Here is a 22,990-nt window from a genome sequence, read left to right as displayed (position 1 = left end):
ACTAACAGTATGTGTAGCCATTGCTCAGAAGGTTCACTGTTTTATTAAGCTGTAATTTGCAGTTGTATTTACTAACTGCAGGGCCTGTTGCTACTTGTCGGAAAGGAAAAACCTTACTTTTCAAGACAAGTTCTCCCTACTCTAAAATTCTCCTTCTGCTAGTTCTGGTTTGCACATCTGTGACATACAGTTTGATCATTTTTAAAACAACTTAACAATACTTTGGTTCCTTAGTTTGGCCTGAGAAAAATTCTAAATATCAGTTCTAGACATTGAACAAAAACCAATTACGCATCTGTCTTTTGAACCTTGACTTCAGGCTATACCACAGCAGGAGAAAAATTCTAATTTTTAAAATTATAAGATACTTTTATTTAGTTAATTAAAAAATGTGATTATAACATTTTGTGCTCCAGGACTTAGTGATAATAAGTGACTGATTTAGTGTTTAGCTATTGAGATATTTAACTTCTTACAACTTACTGGCATATCTCATTTCTGTTATAGGTAGTTATTTATGAAAAGCCTTTCTTTGAAGGAAAATGTATGGAGCTGGAAACAGAGATGGGTAGGTTTATTATGGAAGGAGGTGAAACAGAAGAAGCCACTGGAGATGAACATTTGTCATTTATATCAGTGGGATCTATGAAAGTTCTACGAGGCATGTAAGTAGACAGGTGTGACCTGTAAGGATTCCTTATTATTCCCTTTAATAACATAAAAAACATGCTATCTCCCCTGCAAAGGTAGCATTCCAAATTGCAGGGTGGAGTGAATAAACATGTTTTCTTCAGCTAGTTGTGACCTGGATTTGATGGGCTGGTTTGGGATCAGTCAGCTGGGCAAGGCTGATAAATTGGGCCATCTAGATTGATCAAATCTACAATCTTGTTTATTGATATTATGCTCCAAACAATTGAACTATTAGTTTGCTTTCTATTTTTTACGATCATATTTTGCACTTTATAGAGCTTACATATTTTCTTTAAAGTCTATACTTGAAAATGGCTTGTAAATAGCCCAAAATATACACTATATTAATTATTATTGGAAGAAAGTTCATCCAGTTTTATTTGCTAAAGTTCTTTTGAGTCAGTTATTAAACACACTTAGACAAACATGTACACATACACGCTGACCTCCCTATATTCCTTTAAGGAACATTGGTATATACTTCTTAGGTTAATTTCTTGGTGAAGTGAAGTGAAAGTTGCTCAGTCGTGTCTGACTCTTTGCGACTCCGTGGACTGTGGCCCTCTGTTCATGGAATTCTCCAGGCAATAATACTGGAGTGGAAAAAAAAAAAAAGAAAAAATAATACTGGAGTGGGTTGCCATTCCCTTCTCCAGGGAATCGTCTCGACCCAGGGATTGAACCCAGGTCTCTTGCATCACAGGCAGATTCTTTACCATCTGAGCCACTAGGGAGGCTGTTCTCCTAATCTCTTAAATGCTAGGGAAGAATTCCAGTAGTCATAATGCATGGGTCCATGTCTAGCTTTATAGCTATTTACATTCGTCAGTGACACTGATATTTTAACGATACTGAAAACTTCTACTCGTTCATGTTCTTTCTGTTGTAGCTGGGTGGCTTATGAGAAGCCTGACTTTACAGGTCATCAGTATTTGCTTGAGGAAGGAGAATACAAGGACTGGAATTACTGGGGAGGCTACAGTGGAGAACTTCAGTCTTTACGACCTATATTAGGTGTAAGTTACAGAAACGCTAATGGGTAATACTTGGGCATTTTTGAATAATAATTGGCTAGCCTTTGACTTTTGAATTTTTTTTTTTTTCCTCAACAGGATTTTTCGAATGCTCACATGATAATGTACAGTGAAAAAAACTTTGGATCCAAAGGTTCCAGTATTGATGTATTAGGAATTGTTGCTAATTTAAAGGAGACTGGATATGGAGTGAAGACACAGTCTATTAATGTACTGAGTGGAGTGTAAGTGAAATAACCCATTGGGGATTTTAATAGTGAGCTTCACTTTGGTTTGTGTTAAAGTAATGGAGTCTTTGACCCAGAGTAGACACTCAATAAGTACATATCTCAAAAGTGAAACATTAAATTAGCCATTTAATACTGCTACAGTATTTTTATAACTGCTTTTTAAAACCTTTCTCAAATAGTATCTTTTATATGTAATAGAACATTGGAGCAGACTTTTGAGTTGCATTATGAAATCTACAGATTCACTTCCCTTGTCATTCTTCATGAAAAGAACTCATGAATTTCTTAAGATCGGACACAAATAATAATAGTGATTTAACATTAGAAACCTGAGGTCGGGACAAAGTCCCATTTGATTTTCTTACGGTCCTACACCTGCTGTATTATATTTCCTATTATTTTTTCTTCCAGTTATATTAAGATATAGTTGATATACAGCACTCTATAAGTTTAAGGTGTGCAATGTAATGACATATTCATCCTGAAATGATGCCAACATAAGTTCAGTGAACATCATCTCATAGATACAAAATAGAAGAAGAAAAAATGTTTTCCTTGTGAGGAGAACTGTTAGGATTTACTCTCTTAATTTTCATATATGACATAGAGCAGAATTAATTATATTAATCATACTCTATATCCCCAGTATTTATTTATCTAATAACTGGAAGTTTATACTTTTTGACCATCTTCATCCAACTCCCCCCACTTCCCATCTCTGTAACCACAAATCTGATATCTTGTTCTGTGAATTTGTTTGTTGTTTTTGAGGTATAATTGACTTACAACAATGTTAGTTCATGGTACACAACATAGTGCTTTAGTATTTCTGTGCATTTCGAAATGATCACCATGATAAGTCCAAATCTGATCTCTCGTTCTATGAGTTTTTTGTTGTTTTTGAAGTATAATTGACTTACAACAGTATGTTAGTTTGTGGTACATAACATAGTGCTTTAATATTTCTGTGCATTTCAAAATGATCACAATAAATCTAGTTACCTTCTGTCACCATACCAAGATATTACATAATCATTGATAACATTCCTGATGTACATTTCATTCCCATGCCTCATTTATTTTGTAACTGCAAGTTTGTACCTCTTAATTTCCCTCACCTATTTCACTCATCCTCCCACCTCCCTCCACTCTGGCAACCACCTGTTGTCTGTATCTATGACCATTTTCTGTTTCGTTATGTTTGTTCCTTTCGTTCTTAGATTCCACATATAAATATGTGGTATTTGTCTTTCTCTATTTCACCTAGCATAATACCCTCTCGGTCCTCCCATGTTGTGTAAAGAGCAAGATTTCATTCTTTTTTATGGTGGAGTAATATTCCATTGTGTGTGTCTGTGTATACACACTACATCTATGTATGTTACATATATAGGTTGCTTCTGTGTCTTGGGTATGGAACGCTGCAGTGAATATAGGGGTCCTCGTATCTTTTTGACTTGGTGTTTTTGTTTTCTTTGGAAGAATACCCAGAAATGGAATTGCTGCACTGTGTAGTTCTATTTTTAACTTTTTGAGGAACCCATGTTGTTTTCCATAGTTACTGCACTCATTTATATTCCTACCAACAGCGCACAAGGGTTCCCTTTTCTCCACATCCTCACCAACACTTGTTATTTGTTGCCTTTTTGACCGTAGCCATTCTGACAGGTGTGAGGCAATATCTCATGGTGAATTTGATTTGCACTTTCCTGATGATTAGTTATGCTGGATATATTTTCAGGTGCCCATCGGCGTCTGTTGGTCCTTTTGGAAAAATGTGTGTTTAGGTCCTCTGCTATATTTTAATCAGATGTTTTGCTTTTTCGGTGTTGAGTTGTATGAGTCCTTTGTTATTTTGGATATTAACCCTTTATCAGATATGTTGTTTGCAGATATTTTCTCCTATTCAGCAGGTGCCTTTTCGATTGGTTGGTGGCTCCCTTTGATGTACAAAAAGCTTTTTAGTTTGATGTAGTCCCTTTTCTTTATTTTTGCTCTCGTTTCCCTTGCCTGAGGAGACATATCCAAAAAAATACCTCTAAGACATGTCAAAGAGCATACTGCCTATGTTTCCTCTAGGAGTTTTATGGTTTCAGATCTTAAATGTAAGTCTTTAATCCATTTTGGGTTTATTTTTTATATGGTGTGAGAAAGTAGTCCAATTTGATTCTTTTCCACATAGCTGTTGAATTTTCCCAGCATGATTTATTGAAGAGTCTTTTCCCCTTTGTGTTAATATATTATTGCCTCCTCTGTTCTAAATTAACCATATAGGTGGGTTCATTTCTGGGCTATTATTTTAACATAAAAATAATTGTTTCAGTGTACCTGGAATTTGCTACTGAGTGCTTTGCTAATGCTGAAGTAAGTTTTTATTGAAAGTTGACTAGTCAAGACTCCTTGGGATGCAAGTGGCTACAGGTCAAACTAAAATGGCATAAGTGATAAAAATGTAATATATTGGCATGCGTAACTGAAAAGCCCTGATGGTGCAGGAGTTTAGACACTGTGTGAGAACCTGATCTCCATCTCTTGACTGGGCCTTTGCTATGCTGGCTTCACTTTAGGCAGGCCGTTTTGTTACCAAGTCCAAGGTCGTACTGCTTGCCATACTACAGGCCAGTAAATCTAGAGACGAGGTATTAGGGCAAAAATGGTGACTTTTTTGGAAAGCCAGCGGACTGAGAAGATGGCAGACTGGTGTCTAAAAGAGCCATCTTGCTGCGGTTTGGATGCTAGTTTCTTTTATAGAACATAGAAGGGGAAGCGCGAAGTGGTAAAATAAAAAGGACAATAAATTGTTGCAGTTGTTCCCTGGTTCTGGCCAGACTCCCCAAGGGATATGTTGATTTCTACTTTCCTGCAGCCAGGTGGGCCTGGTCAGGACATTTCCTGTGAGCTAAACAAAAAGTATTCTAAGTTAACACTTGGGTGTGGGAGGCAGAGTTCCCAGAAGTGGACCATTATGTTTAAGCTATGGCAGCATCCCTTTAGTGATTAACTTGTAGCAAAAGCAATAGAGAACACAAAGGCTAAGTAGAAGAAATGGATTAAATATGGAGTCAGATTTGTTCTACCCTGGTGGTTTAGCAGGATAAAAAAATCTGCCTGCCAGTGCAGGAGACACAAGGGATACAGGTTTGATCCTTGGTTTGGGAAGATTCCCCCGGAGTAGGAGATGGCAACTCACGCCAGTGTTCTTGCCTGGAAAATCCTATGGGCAGAGGAGCCTGGCGGGCTCCAGTCGATGCAGTCATAAATAGTCGGACACAAGTCAGTGACTAAACAGCAACATCAAATCACACTTTCTCTCTGGGGCCTGTGGCAGCAGCATCTGGTTTCTGTTCTTGACTCTGCTTCCAGTGGAAAGCTTCTCTTTCCCACAGAGCTTCCAGGTTTGACTTTGATTCTGTACACTTAGGTCATATGGACATATCTGAACCAATTACTGTAGCCAAGGAGAAGGCCATGCCTATGATACATGCACAGCTCTGGAGCTGAGATGTAGGGTCAGTCCAATGGGGGCTAGTTATATATGATTGGGCTGAGGGGTTCCCCAGGAACATCAGATAAGAGTGGAGGCAGATACTGGATTGGCAGGAACAGATGTCTATTAAAGTGAGCTGTATGATTATTTTTATGGTCCAGGCTGATGTCAGTTATAATTTGTTATGAGAGTATTCTTAAATGGTCATATGAAATCGACATTGGTTCTGCTGAAAGTATTAGGTTCTTATGGCCTGAGTAACATAGGCTATAGGAATCACTCTAACTTCAACTCTATTGTATTTCAAGAGACTTTCCACAGACGCCCTGGATATTTTAGACGCATCTACAATGTAATATGCTTTTAATGTTAGTAACATCATTAAATTCTTGTGTTGGTTGTTGTTTGTGGCACCGTCTTGGCAGAATGACACAGTGACTTCTGGGGCTTCCATTCTTAGCAGGAAATGCCTTCTCCTAAGTCCTGTTCTGGAACCCTAACGTATTAGAATCTTCCATAGACAAAGGTATGTTACTCAGAAGTCATCTGAAATACTGCTGTGGCTATATAGTATTTTTGACTGCCTTTAAAGTAAACTATTTAGAGGGAGAATATACAATGACCAGCTCAGTATGGGGAAATGGTTGAACATTTTGATACTTACCAGGTGTGTTGGGTCCATTAGTCAGAGCCCAGTCATACACCCTAGCAGAGGAAGCAAAAGGATGCTGGGTGGATTCCCATCAGGCATGTATGTAGATTATGCCATTAGCACAGGTAAAACTACTGTGCCTGGAGTCAGTCTCTTTTATCCAGCCCTTGTTTACTTAAAATCTGTTTCCTTTATAAAATGTTGCTTTTATATGCTTCTATTTTTAGTCATTTCTAGTTACATTTCCTGGCTTAGGCTTTTTCTTTTCGGTTGGTTGGCAGCAGTTGGGTTTTGTTGTTGGGGGAAGTTGAAAGGAGGCGTGCATGTGCATGCACACACACACACAGCCACTTCCTTTTACATTCTGGGTTGTAGAAGTGCTTCAATTTGCCAAGGCCAGCTGCTTCCTCATATTTCACTCAGTTGATCATTAGACAAATATTTATTGAGGTCTATTATGTGCAAAGCATTGTATCCTCAAAGAAGTTATAGTGTTTATATAAAACATAATGACTGCTACAAAAGATGCAAAGATTAAGTGCTGTGGGGACCTACAGCCGAGAGGAATGAATTTCCAGCTTGGACACAGGGAAGACTTCGGAGGAGGGAGCACTGGAGTTGAGCCCTGCAGGATAGGAAGTTTGAGATGTGCCAGTGCCACATGCGTAATAAATTCCCTGGGTGGTAAACTCATTATTAATAACTCAAACCGAGAACAGCCTTCAGCAAGGGTACCCGTGAATCCAGCAGAAGAGGTTTTAGGAACTACATTTCATTTCTTGTTGAAACTTTAAAAGAGTTGCCTTTACACATCCCCGCTCATCACCTCCTAGTTCTATGCTATCCTCTTGCTTACCTGGTGAAAACTGGGCTAATTTTTAAAAACGAAGAGCAAAATGAAATATTTCTGGAGTCCAGATTTTTTTCAACAAGTGTTGTTGCTTTGACTCAACAGAAGGGCAGGTTTGCACTGCTGCTCTTAAATCCTGAGTAGTGATCCCAGCAGGCTGAGATCTGTTCGTACTTATACTTGCCCGCCCTCCACCTCTTCCAATCTTGTAGACAGAGAAGTGTTGATTCATATGTTCAGAATATGCTTAAACAAGGACAGGAAGGAGTTTTCTTCCTAAGAGTTTCAGGTATAAGTTACAAATAGACTCTAGATGATAGATATACCAGAGCATCTCAGAAATGAATTTTGAATTTTTTACCCCCATATTCATGGGTGATTCATCTGGGGCCGCATCTTGGAAGGAAAACAACACTACTGTCAATTCAAGTGACATTTTAATAAATGGGTTTCCTGTTTCAACTTCAGTGAGTTAGACAGGCTTACTTCAGTGTTGGGTATTTTCTTTTCTTTTTTTTTAATAAATTTATTTTAATTGGAGGCTAATTACTTTACAATACTGTAGTGGTTTTGCCATACATTGACATGGATCTGCCACGGGTGTACATGTGTCCCCATCCTGAACCCCCCTCCCCCCTCCCTTCCCATCCCACCCCTCTGGGTCATCCCGGTGCACCAGCCCCGAGCACCCTGTCTCATGCATCGAACTGGGACTGGGTATTTTCCTACAAGTGATGTATTTGTTTTATAGGGAAGTACAGTACCCACACTTGTTAAACAAACACCAACAGAAGCACTGGCTGAAGTGTCTCTCAAAGCTTGCTCGTCTTGAGTTTTCTGTCTGTCCTTCCTCACTGGCTGTTTTCCTTTCAAACCTTAAAGTCAGTCAAGCAAAAAGGACTTTAAGCCTCTTGACCCTCTAACCTTCTGTGCCTCTCTAACTTGCTATGGACCCAGAGCCTTGTCAGGAGAATTTCTTTGTGATGTGTCTTAACCTCTTTGATTTTACTTTAAGTCCTGGCTTTTGTAAAGTAGATTTTCTTGCTCTGTGGGAATTCCTCCCCAGTTGCAGTGTTCTGCCATCCCTCTGTTGTTTCTCTTCATGACTAAGCCAAGGGCTGTGTGAACAGAGGCCACACACCCAGGCACCCATGAGCTATTCAGCCTTACCCTGTCAGCACTGGGATCTTGGTCAGTGCCCTTACTTAAAAATGAAAATACAGACTTGTACAAAGGTTAGGGGATCTCTTTAAAGTTACCTGATAGTTAATGTCATGACCATATTTAGAACCAGCCTCCTAATTCTTCATCTCACAGTGTTGGAGAATAGAATTTTAAAATTGCTTAATGAGCTTCTGAAGTGGGACAGCAGTATTTTCTGAAGTAGACTCTGACTGGTGCTTACAGCAGTTTCTCCATTCAGATGGCCAGAAGTGAGTCCAGATGTGAGCTGTCATACCTAATTATCACTTGAGGTTTTTGCAGTGTTCTCTTTGATGACTGTTTATTTCCAAGTAATGACTGTACTTGAGTTTTTAAGTCAAGCCCTTTAGATAAGTTATAATCTGTTCTAATTGTGCAGCATGTGGGCTGTTTTAAGTAGAATGGTAAATGAAAAGATACTTTACAGGGTAGGTGGCAGTTCAGGCCAAGAAATGAGACCTGGTGAGCCTCAGGAGACTCGGACAAGGGTTCATTCATCCTCGGCCACTAACTGATTGTGTCACCTTGGACAGGTCACATCCCATTCAGAACAAACAGCAACAAATAATTCCATGTAATACTTCTTACCCATCTCTGAACTTCTGAGGGCAAGAATCTTGTCTTTTTCACCTTGCATTCCCAGTACCCAGCACACATGGTAAATGACCTGTTAAATGAATACATTTTTTTCTGTCTTTAGGTTTTCCTTTCTGTAACATGTGAAGAACAGTTCCTCCCCGTTACTGAGTCCAAGCTCACACTGCTCGCTACACAACAGGCCAGTTAATTGACAGACAAGGTGTTAGGGCAAGGAGTAGCTCCTTTATTTAGAAAGCCAGCAGACCTAGAAGATGGTAGGCCATCTTTGTCCCAAAGAACCATCACCCAAGTTAGAATTCAGGCTTCTTTTACTCTCAAAGGGAAGGGGGTGTGGCGGATTGTTGCACATGTCTTGGTACTGCAATCCTTTGTTCTTGGCAGCCATCCATGTAGGTCCAGTCACAGTGTTCCTATAAGCCTCCACAAGACAATTATAATTTTCTGTTCTAGAGCTATTTATCTCTATGTGAATGGGAAAGTGTTACACCTTTAAAGGTCAGAGTCTTGAGAATGGATTATGATGCATATTTCAGTCTATAAGCAACATTCCTTTACGGAGGTGCCGCACCAGCATGAGTAAGCACAGGCAACAGAGCACAAAGGTTAGAGCTAAAGGATCAGATTCAATGTGGAGTCAAGTTTGTTTTCTCTTATAGAAGAATAAATGTGATAACAGATGTAAAAAGCGTTTTGGAAAGTTCTGAGCATATACATGGGCATAAAGGTATTATTCCTTTAAGCTGTGAGAGAACCAGTGCAGGGCAGTGAATAACTGAGGAGGAAACACTGAGTATCTCTTGAATGTAACAGAACTGAAAAACTCTCTTTCCCTTCAAAGACTTTATCTTTGGATAGGAAACAGCATCAATAAGGTGGTTTTGTTGACTTTCCTCTCTGAGTGTGGATCACTTAAAAGACTTAAAAGATAGAAAATGTGAAAACATTCCAGATTTGTTCTTAGTATTCCCGAGAGTTTGTTCGGTTTTGCTTATTATGTAGTTGTGTTATGTTGGAAATCCTGATTGAAACAAAATTTTGATTATTTAGCTATTTTATGATTTTTAAAGCATTTTTTTTTCTCTGTCTGCTTCCCCCCACCCCCACCCGCAGTGTGATTTGTTGTGTAAGAGAGACATAACTTCTGTAATATCTTTCTGGAAAGATAACTTTTTGTTATCAACATTAAAGAATCCTTAGTTGTTTATTAGAAGAGTTTTTACAGGTATTTCTTGAAAGTCCAAATTGTCTCCTTAGAATCAGAAACACAGAGAAATATCCTCATTGGAGCTTTCTCAGGGAATAGGATTTGGTAAGTGAGAATATCAAAATATTCATGCAAAGATATTCTTTTTCTTGCCACTTTGATTTGTCCTACAAATTATCTGCTCCTAAAAGATTAATGGAGAGCAAGAAAAGTTAAGATTACTAATTAGTAAAACAAATGAAAGTTGCTCTATGATACATATTTACCCAAATATGTGATTTATTACAAATGTAAACTATGAACTGTAATGAGTCAGTGTTTTTTCTTTAGATGGGTAGCCTATGAAAATCCTGACTTCACAGGAGAACAGTACATACTGGATAAAGGTTTCTATACCAGCTTCGAGGACTGGGGAGGCAGAAACTGTAAGATCTCCTCTGTTCAACCCATATGTTTGGTAAGGAGTTATATTTTTCTATGAGAACATTTGCCCGAATTTTGGATTCCCTTAATGTGTGCTTCTGGTTCACGAAACATTTTATTATAGAAACTATCCTGAGATTATTTTTAATGGTAATTGTTAATGATCTAGAGAAAAAACTTTCAAGATGTCTACCCTACTCATTTCCTTTTCTCTTCCCTTTAAAAATTCTTAGGATTCTTTCACTGGCCCAAGGAGGCGAAATCAGGTAACTTAACAAAGTCTCTATTTTTCATAATTAGAAACCTTCCGTTGAAAAGCTGAATAATACATTTAGGGAAATGCTGTTAGTTTTACCCATTTTTATGCCTCAAAGCCTAAGTTTACAGTAAGGCTCAATTAGGGGCTTCCCAGGTGGCTCAGTGGTAAAGAATCTGCCTGCCAATGCAGGAGGTTCAGGGAAATGGGCTTGATCCCTGGGTCGGAAAGATCTCTTGGAGGAGGAAATGACACCCACTCCAATATTCTTGCCTGGAAAATCCCATGGACAGAGAAGCCAGATGGGCTACAGTCCATAGGGTCAGAGGGAGTCAGACATGACTGAGCAACTGATCACACAAGGCTTAATTGATAACACTGACCCATGTCTAAATACTTCTTATAAAATGTTCTTATATGTAAAGTTAAAGTTTATATCATTACAGTGGATTATTTATATTAATATACTGGGATTAGTATTTCAAACAATAGCATATAGTTATTGTGGTAAACAATAAAATATATTTTCATATTTGCTGTGTCTGCATTAGACATTTTATATGGCTTCTTTTACATGGTCTCTCACTTAAGCCTTTTGCGTGCTGACTCTCTACATCAACTGTTAAATTTGTTATTTAAGACTTTTTAATGTAAGTGTTCAGACAGCCATAATTACAGAGGCACAAACAGCGCTGTAGCCTGCTTTACTGGCATACCCAAGAGTCTAACAAGTCAGCAGGTGACTTCCACTGAGGGAAGAAAACTGCACTACATGTTTCCAAGATAGAGTTTCTTATAAATGTTAGACCTGTAAACAATTACTTTTGGCCACAATAAAGCTTTAAAATGCCTCACAGCTTGTTAGGACAGGATAGGATGTTCTGTAGAAAGCTGCCTCTCTTGTTGGACTGTCCTTTGATGACTCTGAATTAAACAAGTCATGAATGGTGCAGCCAAAGTACTTCTAATTAATCATTAATACAGATACAGAAAATTAAAGGATTTATAAAATTCACACCAGCTTAGTGTAACAAAAGTTAACAGGTCATGTTTGGTCATCATTTCAAAGGCTGAATGAATATATTTAGGAATATAAGTTTACTTGTTTCTGTTTACTTTTTTCAAAGATTCACTTGTTTTCGGAACCACACTTTCAAGGTCACAGTCAATGTTTTGGAGAAACAATAAGTCAAATTGATGATTCATTCTCTACCAAGTCTTGTAGAGTTTTAGGAGGCAGGTAAGCAAAACAGTGGACTGGAAGAGCCCCATCAGTGTGGGAAACAGGATTCACACCAGCACGTAAATACACCTGTAGGTGCTTGGCACTATACAACCACCAAATAGTACCAGACGGTGTGAGTACTGAAGTATACTTTAGACTGGGTGCTGGACGTCAGCGGGCACAGGCATCAGTCAGGGTGGGCGGGAGAAGTTGAACATCATCCCCTCGTTGTGCAATGGGATTGAGATCAGGTTCTCTGCACTGTAGGTCTCTCCTGTCATCTGTCAAGGGATTCTAGGTCATCTCTAAGGCTCATCCCAAGGTAGATTTGTTTACAGGTGGGTAGGAGGAGGGTAGGCATTCTGAATGTTAGGCAAGTGCATGGCTGGACTGGAGGGCTGATCGGGGGCACACTGCCCTCACTAGCTGGGTGGTCTCTGTATTTGGGGAAGGGGAAGTGACTTTGGACATGGAGGGTGGACTCAGATGACGACTCCCCTCAGCATGTGAGCTTAGACGGACACCACAGGATACACAAGACGGGCCAGGCAAGGAGTCGAAGCCAGGAGAAGGGATCAGGAAGCCTTTAGAGCAATCTATGCAAAAGGTGATGAAGAATTAAATCAAATAATAGTATTAATAGTACTGTTAGTAATGCCTTTAATCATACACTGAGGATTAGTGTATGAGAAGCTTCAAGGGCTTGACAAAACCACCTTGGCCTGTAGTAGAATGGTGGCACCAGCAAGGAGTGCTGGAAGGTGGAAAGGTGAAAGCATGAATCATTTCATGGAGAAAAACAAATTTATTTCCCAAATGCAAAGTTATTATGATTATTAATTTGCTACAAGATGAAATGCAGTAAATATACCCAGGTATTTTTGGAGAGAGAACACTGTTAGCCATAAGAAGCATTGTGTTTATTGAATGGCAGGTTACCTCTAAAACTCAGACTTCTAGACCAGGCAGACTCAGATTATACACTGTACATGTGTGTGGTTTTTCCTTTGTAGCTGGGTTGCATATGACGGAGAAAATTTCTCTGGTAATCAGTACGTGTTGGAGGAAGGCCACTATCCTTCGCTGTCTGCAATGGGATGCCAACCTGGAGCAACCTTCAAGTCTCTTCGTTTTATAGATGTTGTAAGTACCTCAGGGTGAATACAGTGCTAACAGAAAGGTATGGTCACAAAGCTGAGTCAGAGCGAGGGCACCAGCAGGTAGACTTCCTCATGGACAATTTGGAGGCAGAAAAAAATAACTCCATGTGGAACTTTCCTCCCTGGTCTCTTTGCAGATCTTTAAAATGTAAATTGGCTTCACTTGCTGTTTCCTCAGACGTGAGGGGCAGTGTTGGGTCAGTCCTGCTGCACTCTCATGAGCCAGCTCAAGGCCCTCTGTCTTGTTTTCCCATTTCATACCTGACCCCTATTTCTCTGCCTTTACCTCTATAGGCACCCACTCCAATGTGTTTGGGGTACAGTTTGGATATTCTTATAAAATGTATTTTGCATAAAAATATGTGTAAAGGCTTTTATTTTATATACAATATTATGCTATAGTTCTCATTGTGTTATAAACATTACTTACATTAAAAATTTTTAAGAGTCATGTTTTATGCTGTATGTACATCTTAGAGTCTCGTGTGTACATGATGTAATATGTACATACAATATGTGGGTCAATAACCAGATGTACATACAGCATAATGGATCACCCTGGGAGGGAGTCCTTGGGGAATACAGATTAAAGGGGGATTTACTGGATTTCATGTGCATGAGTATGCACTTTCACTAAGTATTGCCCAATTCCACCACTTTACATTGTGGCCGGCAGTGCATGTGGGTTCCTATTTCCGGTATCATTGCCATTACTGAGTAGTCTGACATTCTAACTTTGGTCACTTTGAAAGAATCTTAGTTACTAGTCACTTGGGTTTCTGCTTATATCCTTTGCCCAGCTCTTTAGTTTTTTGTCATTATTGACTTGCAGAAATTCCTTATAGTTGTAAAATTTATTCTGTTGTTTTAGAGATTTGTAATCAAATTACTTCCCCCAGTTTATCATGTATGTGCTAATCCAGACTATAGTGCTCCTCTTTGACCAGAAATCTTTAATTTTGACACAAAGCAATATTCAGTAGAACAAAACTATAAGATAATGTTCAGATGTTAAAGGTCTGGGGACTGACAGTTTGGGAAACAGTATTTGGTAGCTGATAAAAAGCTTGCAATGTGTAGTTGGTGATTTTGGTGTTAAAGGTAGAAAGAACATATGTGTGAGTTGGCTTTTTCTCATCCCCTCCTGCCCTTTCATATAACAAAAATGTTGACCTTTCTTGAGATGTGAAAATAGTAGCAATGGAATATGGGATAATGTGGTAAGATTCATTAACATACAAATAACAAAAAACCTAAAAATTAGATATTTAACCTGCCTGGAGTTCTAAGAGCTACCTACAGATATTGTTAAAAATAATAAAAACAAACCCACTTCAGATGTAAAGCTTTCAAATGTTTTCCTTCAGCCAGAACTTAGTACATTATATGCTCACATAACTTTTAGCACTGATATTCTTTTAAGTTTTGATTATGAAGAAATGTACATTTTACGCCTATTAAGAACATATGTTTTAACTGTGACATAATCAAAATCATTAGGCTGTTGTCACTAAATTAGAGTGCTTGGTATGTTTTGGCATGCCATCTCAGACCAAAGTGCAGTGAAAGTACAAAGTAATAATACTACAGTTTTCCTTCTATGTTTTACATAATTTCAAGACCATACAGACCACCTCTGCACACTGATCTGTTTATTGGTCTTTCCACACATCAAGGCAGAGTACATAAACAAAGCAGTTAGATACCACACCCTTGCCACAAAACTTTTAAGCAAGTTGGAGAATTTTTGATGTATCATTTTATGATTTTAGGATTATCATCATTGGAGCTTAGTCTAGGGTCATAAAGGTTTGTGATTTGAAAAACAAGCATAAACAGCCAACTTTCCTGAAAATCAGTGGACCTCTGTGCTGCCATCCTCTTTAAGTGATCATCTGAACATGGGGCGCCCATCCTGTTTTTTCCCTCTTCCTAACAATTATTCCTACAGGGAAGTTTGGCAGTATACAGAATCACTGTCTCATTGACAGTTAAAAAACCACCACCACCAAAAGACATGTGAAAATGCATATAAGTGGAAGGCTCCTTCATCAGCCCAAGTTGCCACTCAACCCCAAAGATCACCATCGCCCCCAACTCCTCACCATTTATATCTCCTTGGCTTTCTAGCGCCCCCTAATCTCAATAGAGAACAGCCAAGTTGAAAATAAATTCCATTAGAATTGACAGTTCAGGTGTATACACCTATTTCTTTATGCCTGGGCTGTTTTCCCCATTTTATAACACTTCATATTTACCTGCCTTTCTGTGCAAGGGAAAAACTTTCTGCCCTCCATTCTTCCTCTCTTTAGCTTTGGAGCATATAAACACCCAAACTTTCTGGGAAAGGGAATTTGCAAGCCGTCAAATTCCTGGCCAGATCGTGTGCTTTGTCTTTGAAACAAGATGATTTTCACATAAGCTCCAGTTAACATCAAGGAGGAGTAATAAAACATTATTTTTGTTCCTAAATAGGAATTTTCTGAGCCAACAATTATTCTTTTTGAAAGAGAAGACTTCAAAGGAAAAAAGATTGAATTTAATACAGAAATAGTTAATCTCCGATCCCTGGGATTCAATACGCACATACGCTCTGTCCAGGTGATTGGTGGCATGTAAGTGAGTTACCTGTTTATTCAGTAGACTTTAAAAATTAAGTTTGATCATATTTCTTTTCTATGTTACCTTAACCAAATTGATGTATAATCCTTTATTTTCTGTAAGGGTTAGTATTTATGCTCCCTCATAGTATACTTTCCCCATTTGGAAAAGCCATGTGTGGGGCATCATCTCTTCATTCAGATTTTCAGTTGACTTAAGGTAAGAACTTTGAAAAATGTTACAGTTCCTAGGTGAACATTGTAATAAATCTATTGAGTATTTTTTTTAGCAAGTAGGAAAGAGCACTGATTTTGCTTACCCCTTTGAAAGACCAAGTCGTTTAATTTTAGAGTAAGGGTTGGTATTTTCCTTCAGCCAGGAGTGACCAACAGATGCTATATGCTAAATGATTAAAGATCAACATGAGAAGATTTTTTTCAGCTTTGAATAATTCTGAAATTAAGACATAAAAATGAATACAGACTATCAGCGTAATATGTTTTTAAGAAAGTGTTTTTCTTTCACTCACCAAAACAATAGGTATAGTCTGAAGGCATCAAACATTGGAGTGGACTATAGCTATTTAAAAAACAAATATAGGTTATTAGGGTGATAGTTATATGTGACATTCTTTCCCAACAGGTTTAAATTTTATTTTGTTTTTATGATAAAATGGCTCAAATGATAACATTTTAGAGTTCCGGGATTAAAAATAGAGAACATTCTTCCTCAATACTTAATATATCAGCCCAAGAGGATATATTGGTCTGTGCTGGAACTCCTACTTCATGTGTGGAACAGACCTGAGTGGTTTAGGTCTTTAGCAGTTTTCTGGACTGAGGAAGATTATCCTCATTTTAAACAAAATTTTATTATTTATTTTTATCTAACCCTTATGGAACACTTATTATGTATAAGAACCTTACAAGTATTAACCATTTAAATAAAGGTCCATTATTATTATTACTGGGCTGTCCTGCCAAAAGACCAACTCTAGCTCATTGCCTTATTGGAAAAAAAAAACCTACCTACTTCTCTTCAAGAGTGGAACTTTGGGGCATAAATACTCATGTACCCTGAGTTTGCTATTTGTCAAGAAATGGGTGCTGTAACTGTTTTTGAAAATAAGGTAGTTTCCTTTTTTTTTTTAATCCTCCAATGTATATTTGAAGTATTATATAAAAGTTCAGCCTAAAAATCCAAACATTCTGAAAATATAATTGGAGCTCATTGTTAAATGGACATTGCCACTTACTGCAGTCATCCCCTTTTGTTTTCCAGATGGGTTACTTACGAATATGGCAATTACAGGGGCCGACAGTTCCTACTGTCACCAGCAGAAGTACCTAATTGGTATGAATTCAGTGGCTGTCACCAAATAGGTTCTCTACGACCTTTTGTTCAGGTATTTTCTTCTTCTGGGTGTTTCGAATAGACTTTTCTCTGAAAATTTTTTTGTAAATATAATTAACTTTTTAGCTTCAATTAGTTTGAAATTGGCTTCTCTCCCACCCCACCCCCTGAGAATTTCTGAATTTGGGCTATGTTTCTGGTGTCTGGTGCAAAAAAGGTTATGACTGCTTTCAGAAATGTTATTACACCCAACATCAAAACATGGTATGTCCCAAGCCCTGGCTTGTCCATAGGCAGCTCCCAGCCCCAGGCACTCTGAAATTCTGTCAATTTCTCTTCACTGAGAAAATCCTAAAGCCTCTGAAACTCTCAGAGACAGCAGTTATTCCTAATCCAGTCTCATTTTGGATTCTGCCCCTGCTGTTGATGCTTGTTCAGTGCTTCTAAAATACAACGTGTAAGTGACTATCGCTTGGGTTCTTATCTTCTAGAAACGAATTTATTTTAGACTTCGAAACAAAGCGACAGGGTTATTCATGTCAACCAATGGAAACCTAGAGGACCTGAAGCTTCTCAGAATACAGGTCATGGAGGATGTTGGTGCCGATGACCAGATTTGGATTTATCAAGAAGGATGCATCAAATGCAGGGTGAGATTTTGGGTTAGACAAGGGTCTATAAGGGCATCTCTCTTCAAGTAGATGCTACTTCACAATTTCCAGAGCTCTTTTGGAAATAAGTTGGAACATTTTTCATGAAAATACTTCTTAGCTCTGATAGAAACAGTCAAGGAACCTAAAAAAGGAAGTAAATCTAGCACTGATCCAAGAAACAACCTTTATACTTACTTGACTTTTATACAGAAACGGAATGGAAGAAGGAAGTGTCTGTGTTACTCTCCCATTTTTCCTTCACCTTCTTGTTACAGAAATAAACTTCTAAGCCCCATCACTATCAACACAGATCACTCTTGGTCTGCATTTTGGAGGACCCCGTAGACTAGGTGAAGAGTGAAGAGATACCACTCCGTGTACAACACACTCCGTTTCCTAATTGTCATGCCTTGTAATTTCCCTCCTATCACTCCCATCATAATGCACGTTTAAACGCTGAGCATAGTAAGATTTATGAGAGAAAGCATGCTTCTATTGTAGATATTCTTTTTAACTCTGATTTTATGGGCTTGACTGTTTGCTTCTGATTTTTTTTTTTTTTTTTTTAATACTGGTGCCTATGAGTCAGCAGGAGGCATACAGCTTTGTGAAAGGAAGACAGCTTGTTAGCTAGGTCTGTTGTGCTTGAGGGAGAATCATCCTTTCTGTAAACAGACATATGCCTTTTAGACGTTTATAGAAGAGCAAAGAAACAGAAATAACTAATACAGAGGCACTGAAAAAGCCAGGGAACATTTCACGCAAAGACGGGCTCAATAAAGGACAGAATTGGTATGGACCTAACAGAAGCAGAAGATATGAAGAAGAGGTGGCAAGAATACCTAGAAGAACTATACAAAAAAGATCTTCATGACCCAGATAATCACGATGGTGTGATCACTCACCTAGACCCAGACATCCTGGAATGTGAAGTCAAGTGGGCCTGAGGAAGCATCATTACGAACAAAGCTAGTGGAGGTGATGGAATTCCAGTTGAGTTATTTCAAATCCTAAAAGATGATGCTGTGAAAGTGCTGCACTCAATATGCCAGCAAACTTGGAAAATTCAGCAGTGGCCACAGGACTGGAAAAGGTCAGTTTTCATTCCAATCCCAAAGAAAGCCAATGCCAAGGAATGCTTAAACTACCGTATAATTGTACCCATCTCACACATTAGTGAAGTAATGATCAAAATTCTCCAAGCCAGGCTTTAACAGTATGTGAACTGTGAACTTCCAGATGTTCAAGCTGGTTTTAGAAAAGGCAGAGGAACCAGAGCTCAAATTGCCAACATCCATTGGATTATCAAAAAAGCAAGAGAGTTCCAGAAAAACATCTTTCTGCTTTATTGACTATGCCAAAGCCTTTGACTGTGTGAATCACCACAAACTGTGGGAAATTCTTCAAGAGATGGGAATACCAGACCACCTGACCTGCCTCTTGAGAAATCTGTATGTAGGTCAAGAAGCAACAGTTAGAACTGGACATGGAACAACAGACTGGTTCCAAATAGGAAAAGGAACACATCAAGGCTGTATATTGTCACCCTGCTTATTTAACTTACATGCAGAGTACATCATGAGAAATGTTGGGCTAGATGAAGCACAAGCTGGAATCAAGATTGCCAGAAGAAATATCAATAACCTCAGATATGCAGATGACACCACCCTCCTGGCAGAAAGTGAAGAACTACTAAATAAAGAGCCTCTTGATGAAAGTGAAAGAGGAGAGTGAAAAATTTGGCTTAAAGCTCAACATTCAGAAAACTAAGATCATGGCATCTGGTCCCATCACTTCATGGCAAATAGATGGGGAAACAGTGGCATCTCCAAAATTACTGCAGATGGTGACTGCAGCCATGAAGTTAAAAGATGCTTACTCCTTGGAAGAAAAGTTATGAACCTAGACAGCATATTAAAAAGCAGAGACATTACTCTGCCAACAAAGGTCCGTCTAGTCAAAGCTATGGTTTTTCCAGTAGTTATGTATGGGTGTGAGTAGGACTATAAAGAAAGCTGAGCACCGAAGAATTGGTGTTTTTGAACTGTGGTGTTGGAGAAGACTCTTGAGAGTCCCTTGGACTGCAAGGAGATCAGTCCTGGGTGTTCACTGGAAGGACTGATGCTGAAGCTGAAACTCCAGTACTTTGGCCACCTGATGTGAAGAAATGACTCATTTGAAAAGATCGTGATTCTTGGAAAGATTCAAGGCGAGAGAAGGGGACGACAGAGGATGAGATAGTTGGATGGCATCACTGATGCGATGAAAATTGAGTAAACTCTGGGAGTTGGTGATGGACAGGGAGGCCTGGCGAGCTGCAGTCCATGGGGTCGCAGAGTCAGACATGACTGAGTGACTGAACTGAACTGAACAAGCCAACTTCTGTGACTTATCTTAATTCAAGGAAATGTTATCTTCCAGCAGTTATTTCTAATGAACATTTCACAGATACTATTTAACAACTTTGAATTCAGTAGTCCAGTCAGTGAGAAAAAGTAAAATGTACTAGATTATCAGAATCCTTTTATCTCAACATGGAATAGTATACTTTTCAAAAGCATTTTCTACATCAATTTGTGTGAATGTCATATGAATATGACTACCATACCTTGTTTTATGTTAAAGGTAGATTCACTTCATAGAAGAACCCATAAGATTTTTGTATTAGAACACACTCATACACTTTATAGTTGGATAGCATGCCTTTTGAAGAAAATTTTAGACATTTCTCATGAAGGAAGACAAGAGAATAAATGGAATTCCAAGCTTTAAAATGATAAAATGCCCTTTTAGCAACTTCAGTGCTACAGCAGCCTTCAAAATTAGAGATACAATCATATGCTGGAAGGCTCAGGCTTAGCAGGGTAGATACGTCAGAGGGGATTTAGCTACTGACCCAGATGCAGATCATAGTCCTTTCTGGGGAGGGAAGTAAACGATGGGCACTTTTAGTGTTCTGAGGCTCCCCTTACTAATAAACCAGAGGACCTCACAAAGGGCTTAAGTCTCTTACAAAGGACAAAAACTGAGAACTTTCCATTACTGATGTCATCCGAAACGAAGGGCATAAATATTTGTTTGATCCCAGTTACCATGGCTAAAAGCTGAAATACGTATAAATGAAGCTGGGAACTAAGGTAACTTTAAAAATCAGCTTACCCAGGGAACTGCTTACAAGGATACTTGAATGTATGTCCCTCCATGTATAAGACGCCTTGTCCTTTCCACTGAGCAGATAGCAGAAGACTGCTGCCTGACCATCGTGGGGAGCCTCGTAACCTCCGGCTCGAAGCTGGGCCTGGCGCTCGAACAGAACGCCGACAGTCAGTTCTGGAGCATGAAGCCTGACGGCAGGATCTACAGCAAGCTTAAGCCAAATCTGGTTTTAGATATCAAAGGTAAGGATTATTTCCCCTATCTGCCTTGTTGTGTCTGTCTTTAGTTATCTAAAAAGCTCTACTTTTGAAATCGGGAGCACTGTTAATAGTAAGGGATCCCTTATGCTGTGCCAGCCTCAGTGCTAAACACTGTACACACGTCATCTCGTGTGATCTTTGCAGCAGCCCTCAGAGGCCTGTGTTATCCCTCCCCTCCCCATTTTACAGCCCCTCAGAACTGAGGTTCAGAGGCGTGAGTCAGTTTGGCCACACCCACAGTGCCGAGGTGGAATCTGGACATAGGCTGACTTTAAACTATTTATTACAACAGACTAAAAATCACAAGTTAAAAGGCTATGGTCTCAGTCTGTATAGCTAAAATGATGCTCATGAACATGCATGTAACCTAAAATCTAAGACTGAAAAGGAATTAAACAACAAACACAGCCAAAGAACATTTGTTCAGTGAAGTTACTCCAGAGTGAACTGATTGATGGTGCTTGGAGAAGACCAAATACGCTTATTTAGGCGAGTGGTTTCCCAACTTTATCTGCATCAGAGGGGCTGTTAAAACATAGATTGCTGGTCCCCCGCCCTCGGAGGTCCTGACTCAGGAGATCTGGGGTAGAGCCCTGCATGTCTGACAGGGTTGCGGATAATGCCCATGCTGCCTGTCTGGGAGGACTACTGATGATCATTTTAAAATAAAGCAAAAAAAACTTACCTAATGTAGACATGGGAATTTAGTGAACTCCTGTCGCTGTTGACAAGCAAATGAAGACAGCGCATTTTATTCGTGTCGTATGGGGTCATTTTGCTTTAAATTATTAATGGAGACTTTCTATTCCATATCAGGAAACCAGTGTGGTGATGTTTGTAAATTTAGTGGAACTGTACTATATACCACACACACAGTTTTAAATTGTGGCTAGAAAGCTGGCTCAGTTTTACTTGAGTCAGGGCTCTAGACCAAAGCTGTCATTAAAAATTAGGATACAGGATTAAAGAAATAGCTTCTAGCTATTTTAAAGTAACTTATTGAAAATGGAGAATAAGCCTGAACATTTCCATCAGGGGCTTTGGTGGCCGCTGATTCTGATCTGTGGGTGGGGAAGAGTGGTCAAGCCACCTCCCATTGGGGTCTGAGGTCACTGAGACGGAGGCAGGGCACTACACTGACGGAGCAAAACTCAGCCCTGTCTGACTCCAGGCTGGATGGGACCCAACACCGTACCTTGTATAAAATGCAAGCAGGAGACTGGTTGCATTTTAAAATGCACTGTAGGCTGGCACAACAGACTTGTCAATATGTACACAAGTAAGATACCCATTTTATAGATGATCAGCCTGAGGTTCAAACTGTTAAGAGTCACTATCTTAATTCTTATTTGAATCAACTTGTGAAACTGGAGCTCCTCAGTCTATACAAGATAGTTTCAACACCTCCAGAGAAGCCAAAGAAATGTGACTAAATTAGAAACACGGATGTGGAGGAAAATATGGGCTAGTGCTTCTTACAGTGTGATTCGCTTCCTGTGTCCAGGGTTAAGGTCATTGTGATCTTTCTAAGCTAGACTCTAAGAGCATTTCTTTTATTCTTTCAACATGTACTTGTTGGGTACCCACTTACCCACTATGTGACCAGCTCTGTGCCAGACACTGGGGATACCAAAGTGGCGGGGTGGGAAAGGACAGTACCTTGGCTTCAGAGAGCTCACACTCTGGAAGCTCCAAGCATATGGGATTTCCCCCCACTTGCTATGCTGGCAGCTGACCAGGAGTAAGGACACCTGGCTTCTATCTTGACTCTGAAAAGGACTGTGGGGCTTCAGGAACTTTCTCCTTAGGGGCTTCGCTTTAAAGCTTCAAGGTCACTTCCTAAAATGCAACACAAATCAGTCCAATGCCTTTGGAATAAGGATACTGTTCTGGTCTATTTGTGACCTCTCTGCGTGTCGAGCACGGTAGCTGCAGTAGTCCCTTGCTATC

General features: G+C 39.2%; 1 protein-coding gene across 1 annotated transcript in view; it reads left to right on the top strand.

Moving 5' to 3' along the window:
- The window catches only part of CRYBG1 (crystallin beta-gamma domain containing 1), a 223,908-nt gene that overhangs the window by 197,807 nt on the left and 3,111 nt on the right, over nt 1-22,990 (top strand). Inside the window, exons 11-21 of the mRNA XM_061131909.1 lie at nt 508-665; nt 1,583-1,709; nt 1,806-1,951; nt 10,284-10,410; nt 10,610-10,642; nt 11,760-11,872; nt 12,871-13,000; nt 15,493-15,632; nt 16,900-17,023; nt 17,463-17,621; nt 20,860-21,022. Coding sequence (XP_060987892.1) covers nt 508-665; nt 1,583-1,709; nt 1,806-1,951; nt 10,284-10,410; nt 10,610-10,642; nt 11,760-11,872; nt 12,871-13,000; nt 15,493-15,632; nt 16,900-17,023; nt 17,463-17,621; nt 20,860-21,022 — 1,420 coding nt within the window. The remainder of the gene's footprint in view (nt 1-507; nt 666-1,582; nt 1,710-1,805; nt 1,952-10,283; nt 10,411-10,609; nt 10,643-11,759; nt 11,873-12,870; nt 13,001-15,492; nt 15,633-16,899; nt 17,024-17,462; nt 17,622-20,859; nt 21,023-22,990) is intronic.

This window comes from Dama dama, chromosome 28, assembly GCF_033118175.1.
Source record: "Dama dama isolate Ldn47 chromosome 28, ASM3311817v1, whole genome shotgun sequence".
Lineage (NCBI taxonomy): Eukaryota > Metazoa > Chordata > Mammalia > Artiodactyla > Cervidae > Dama > Dama dama.
Note: the sequence above shows the minus strand (reverse complement) of the source record. Positions and strands in the feature narration are given on the sequence as shown.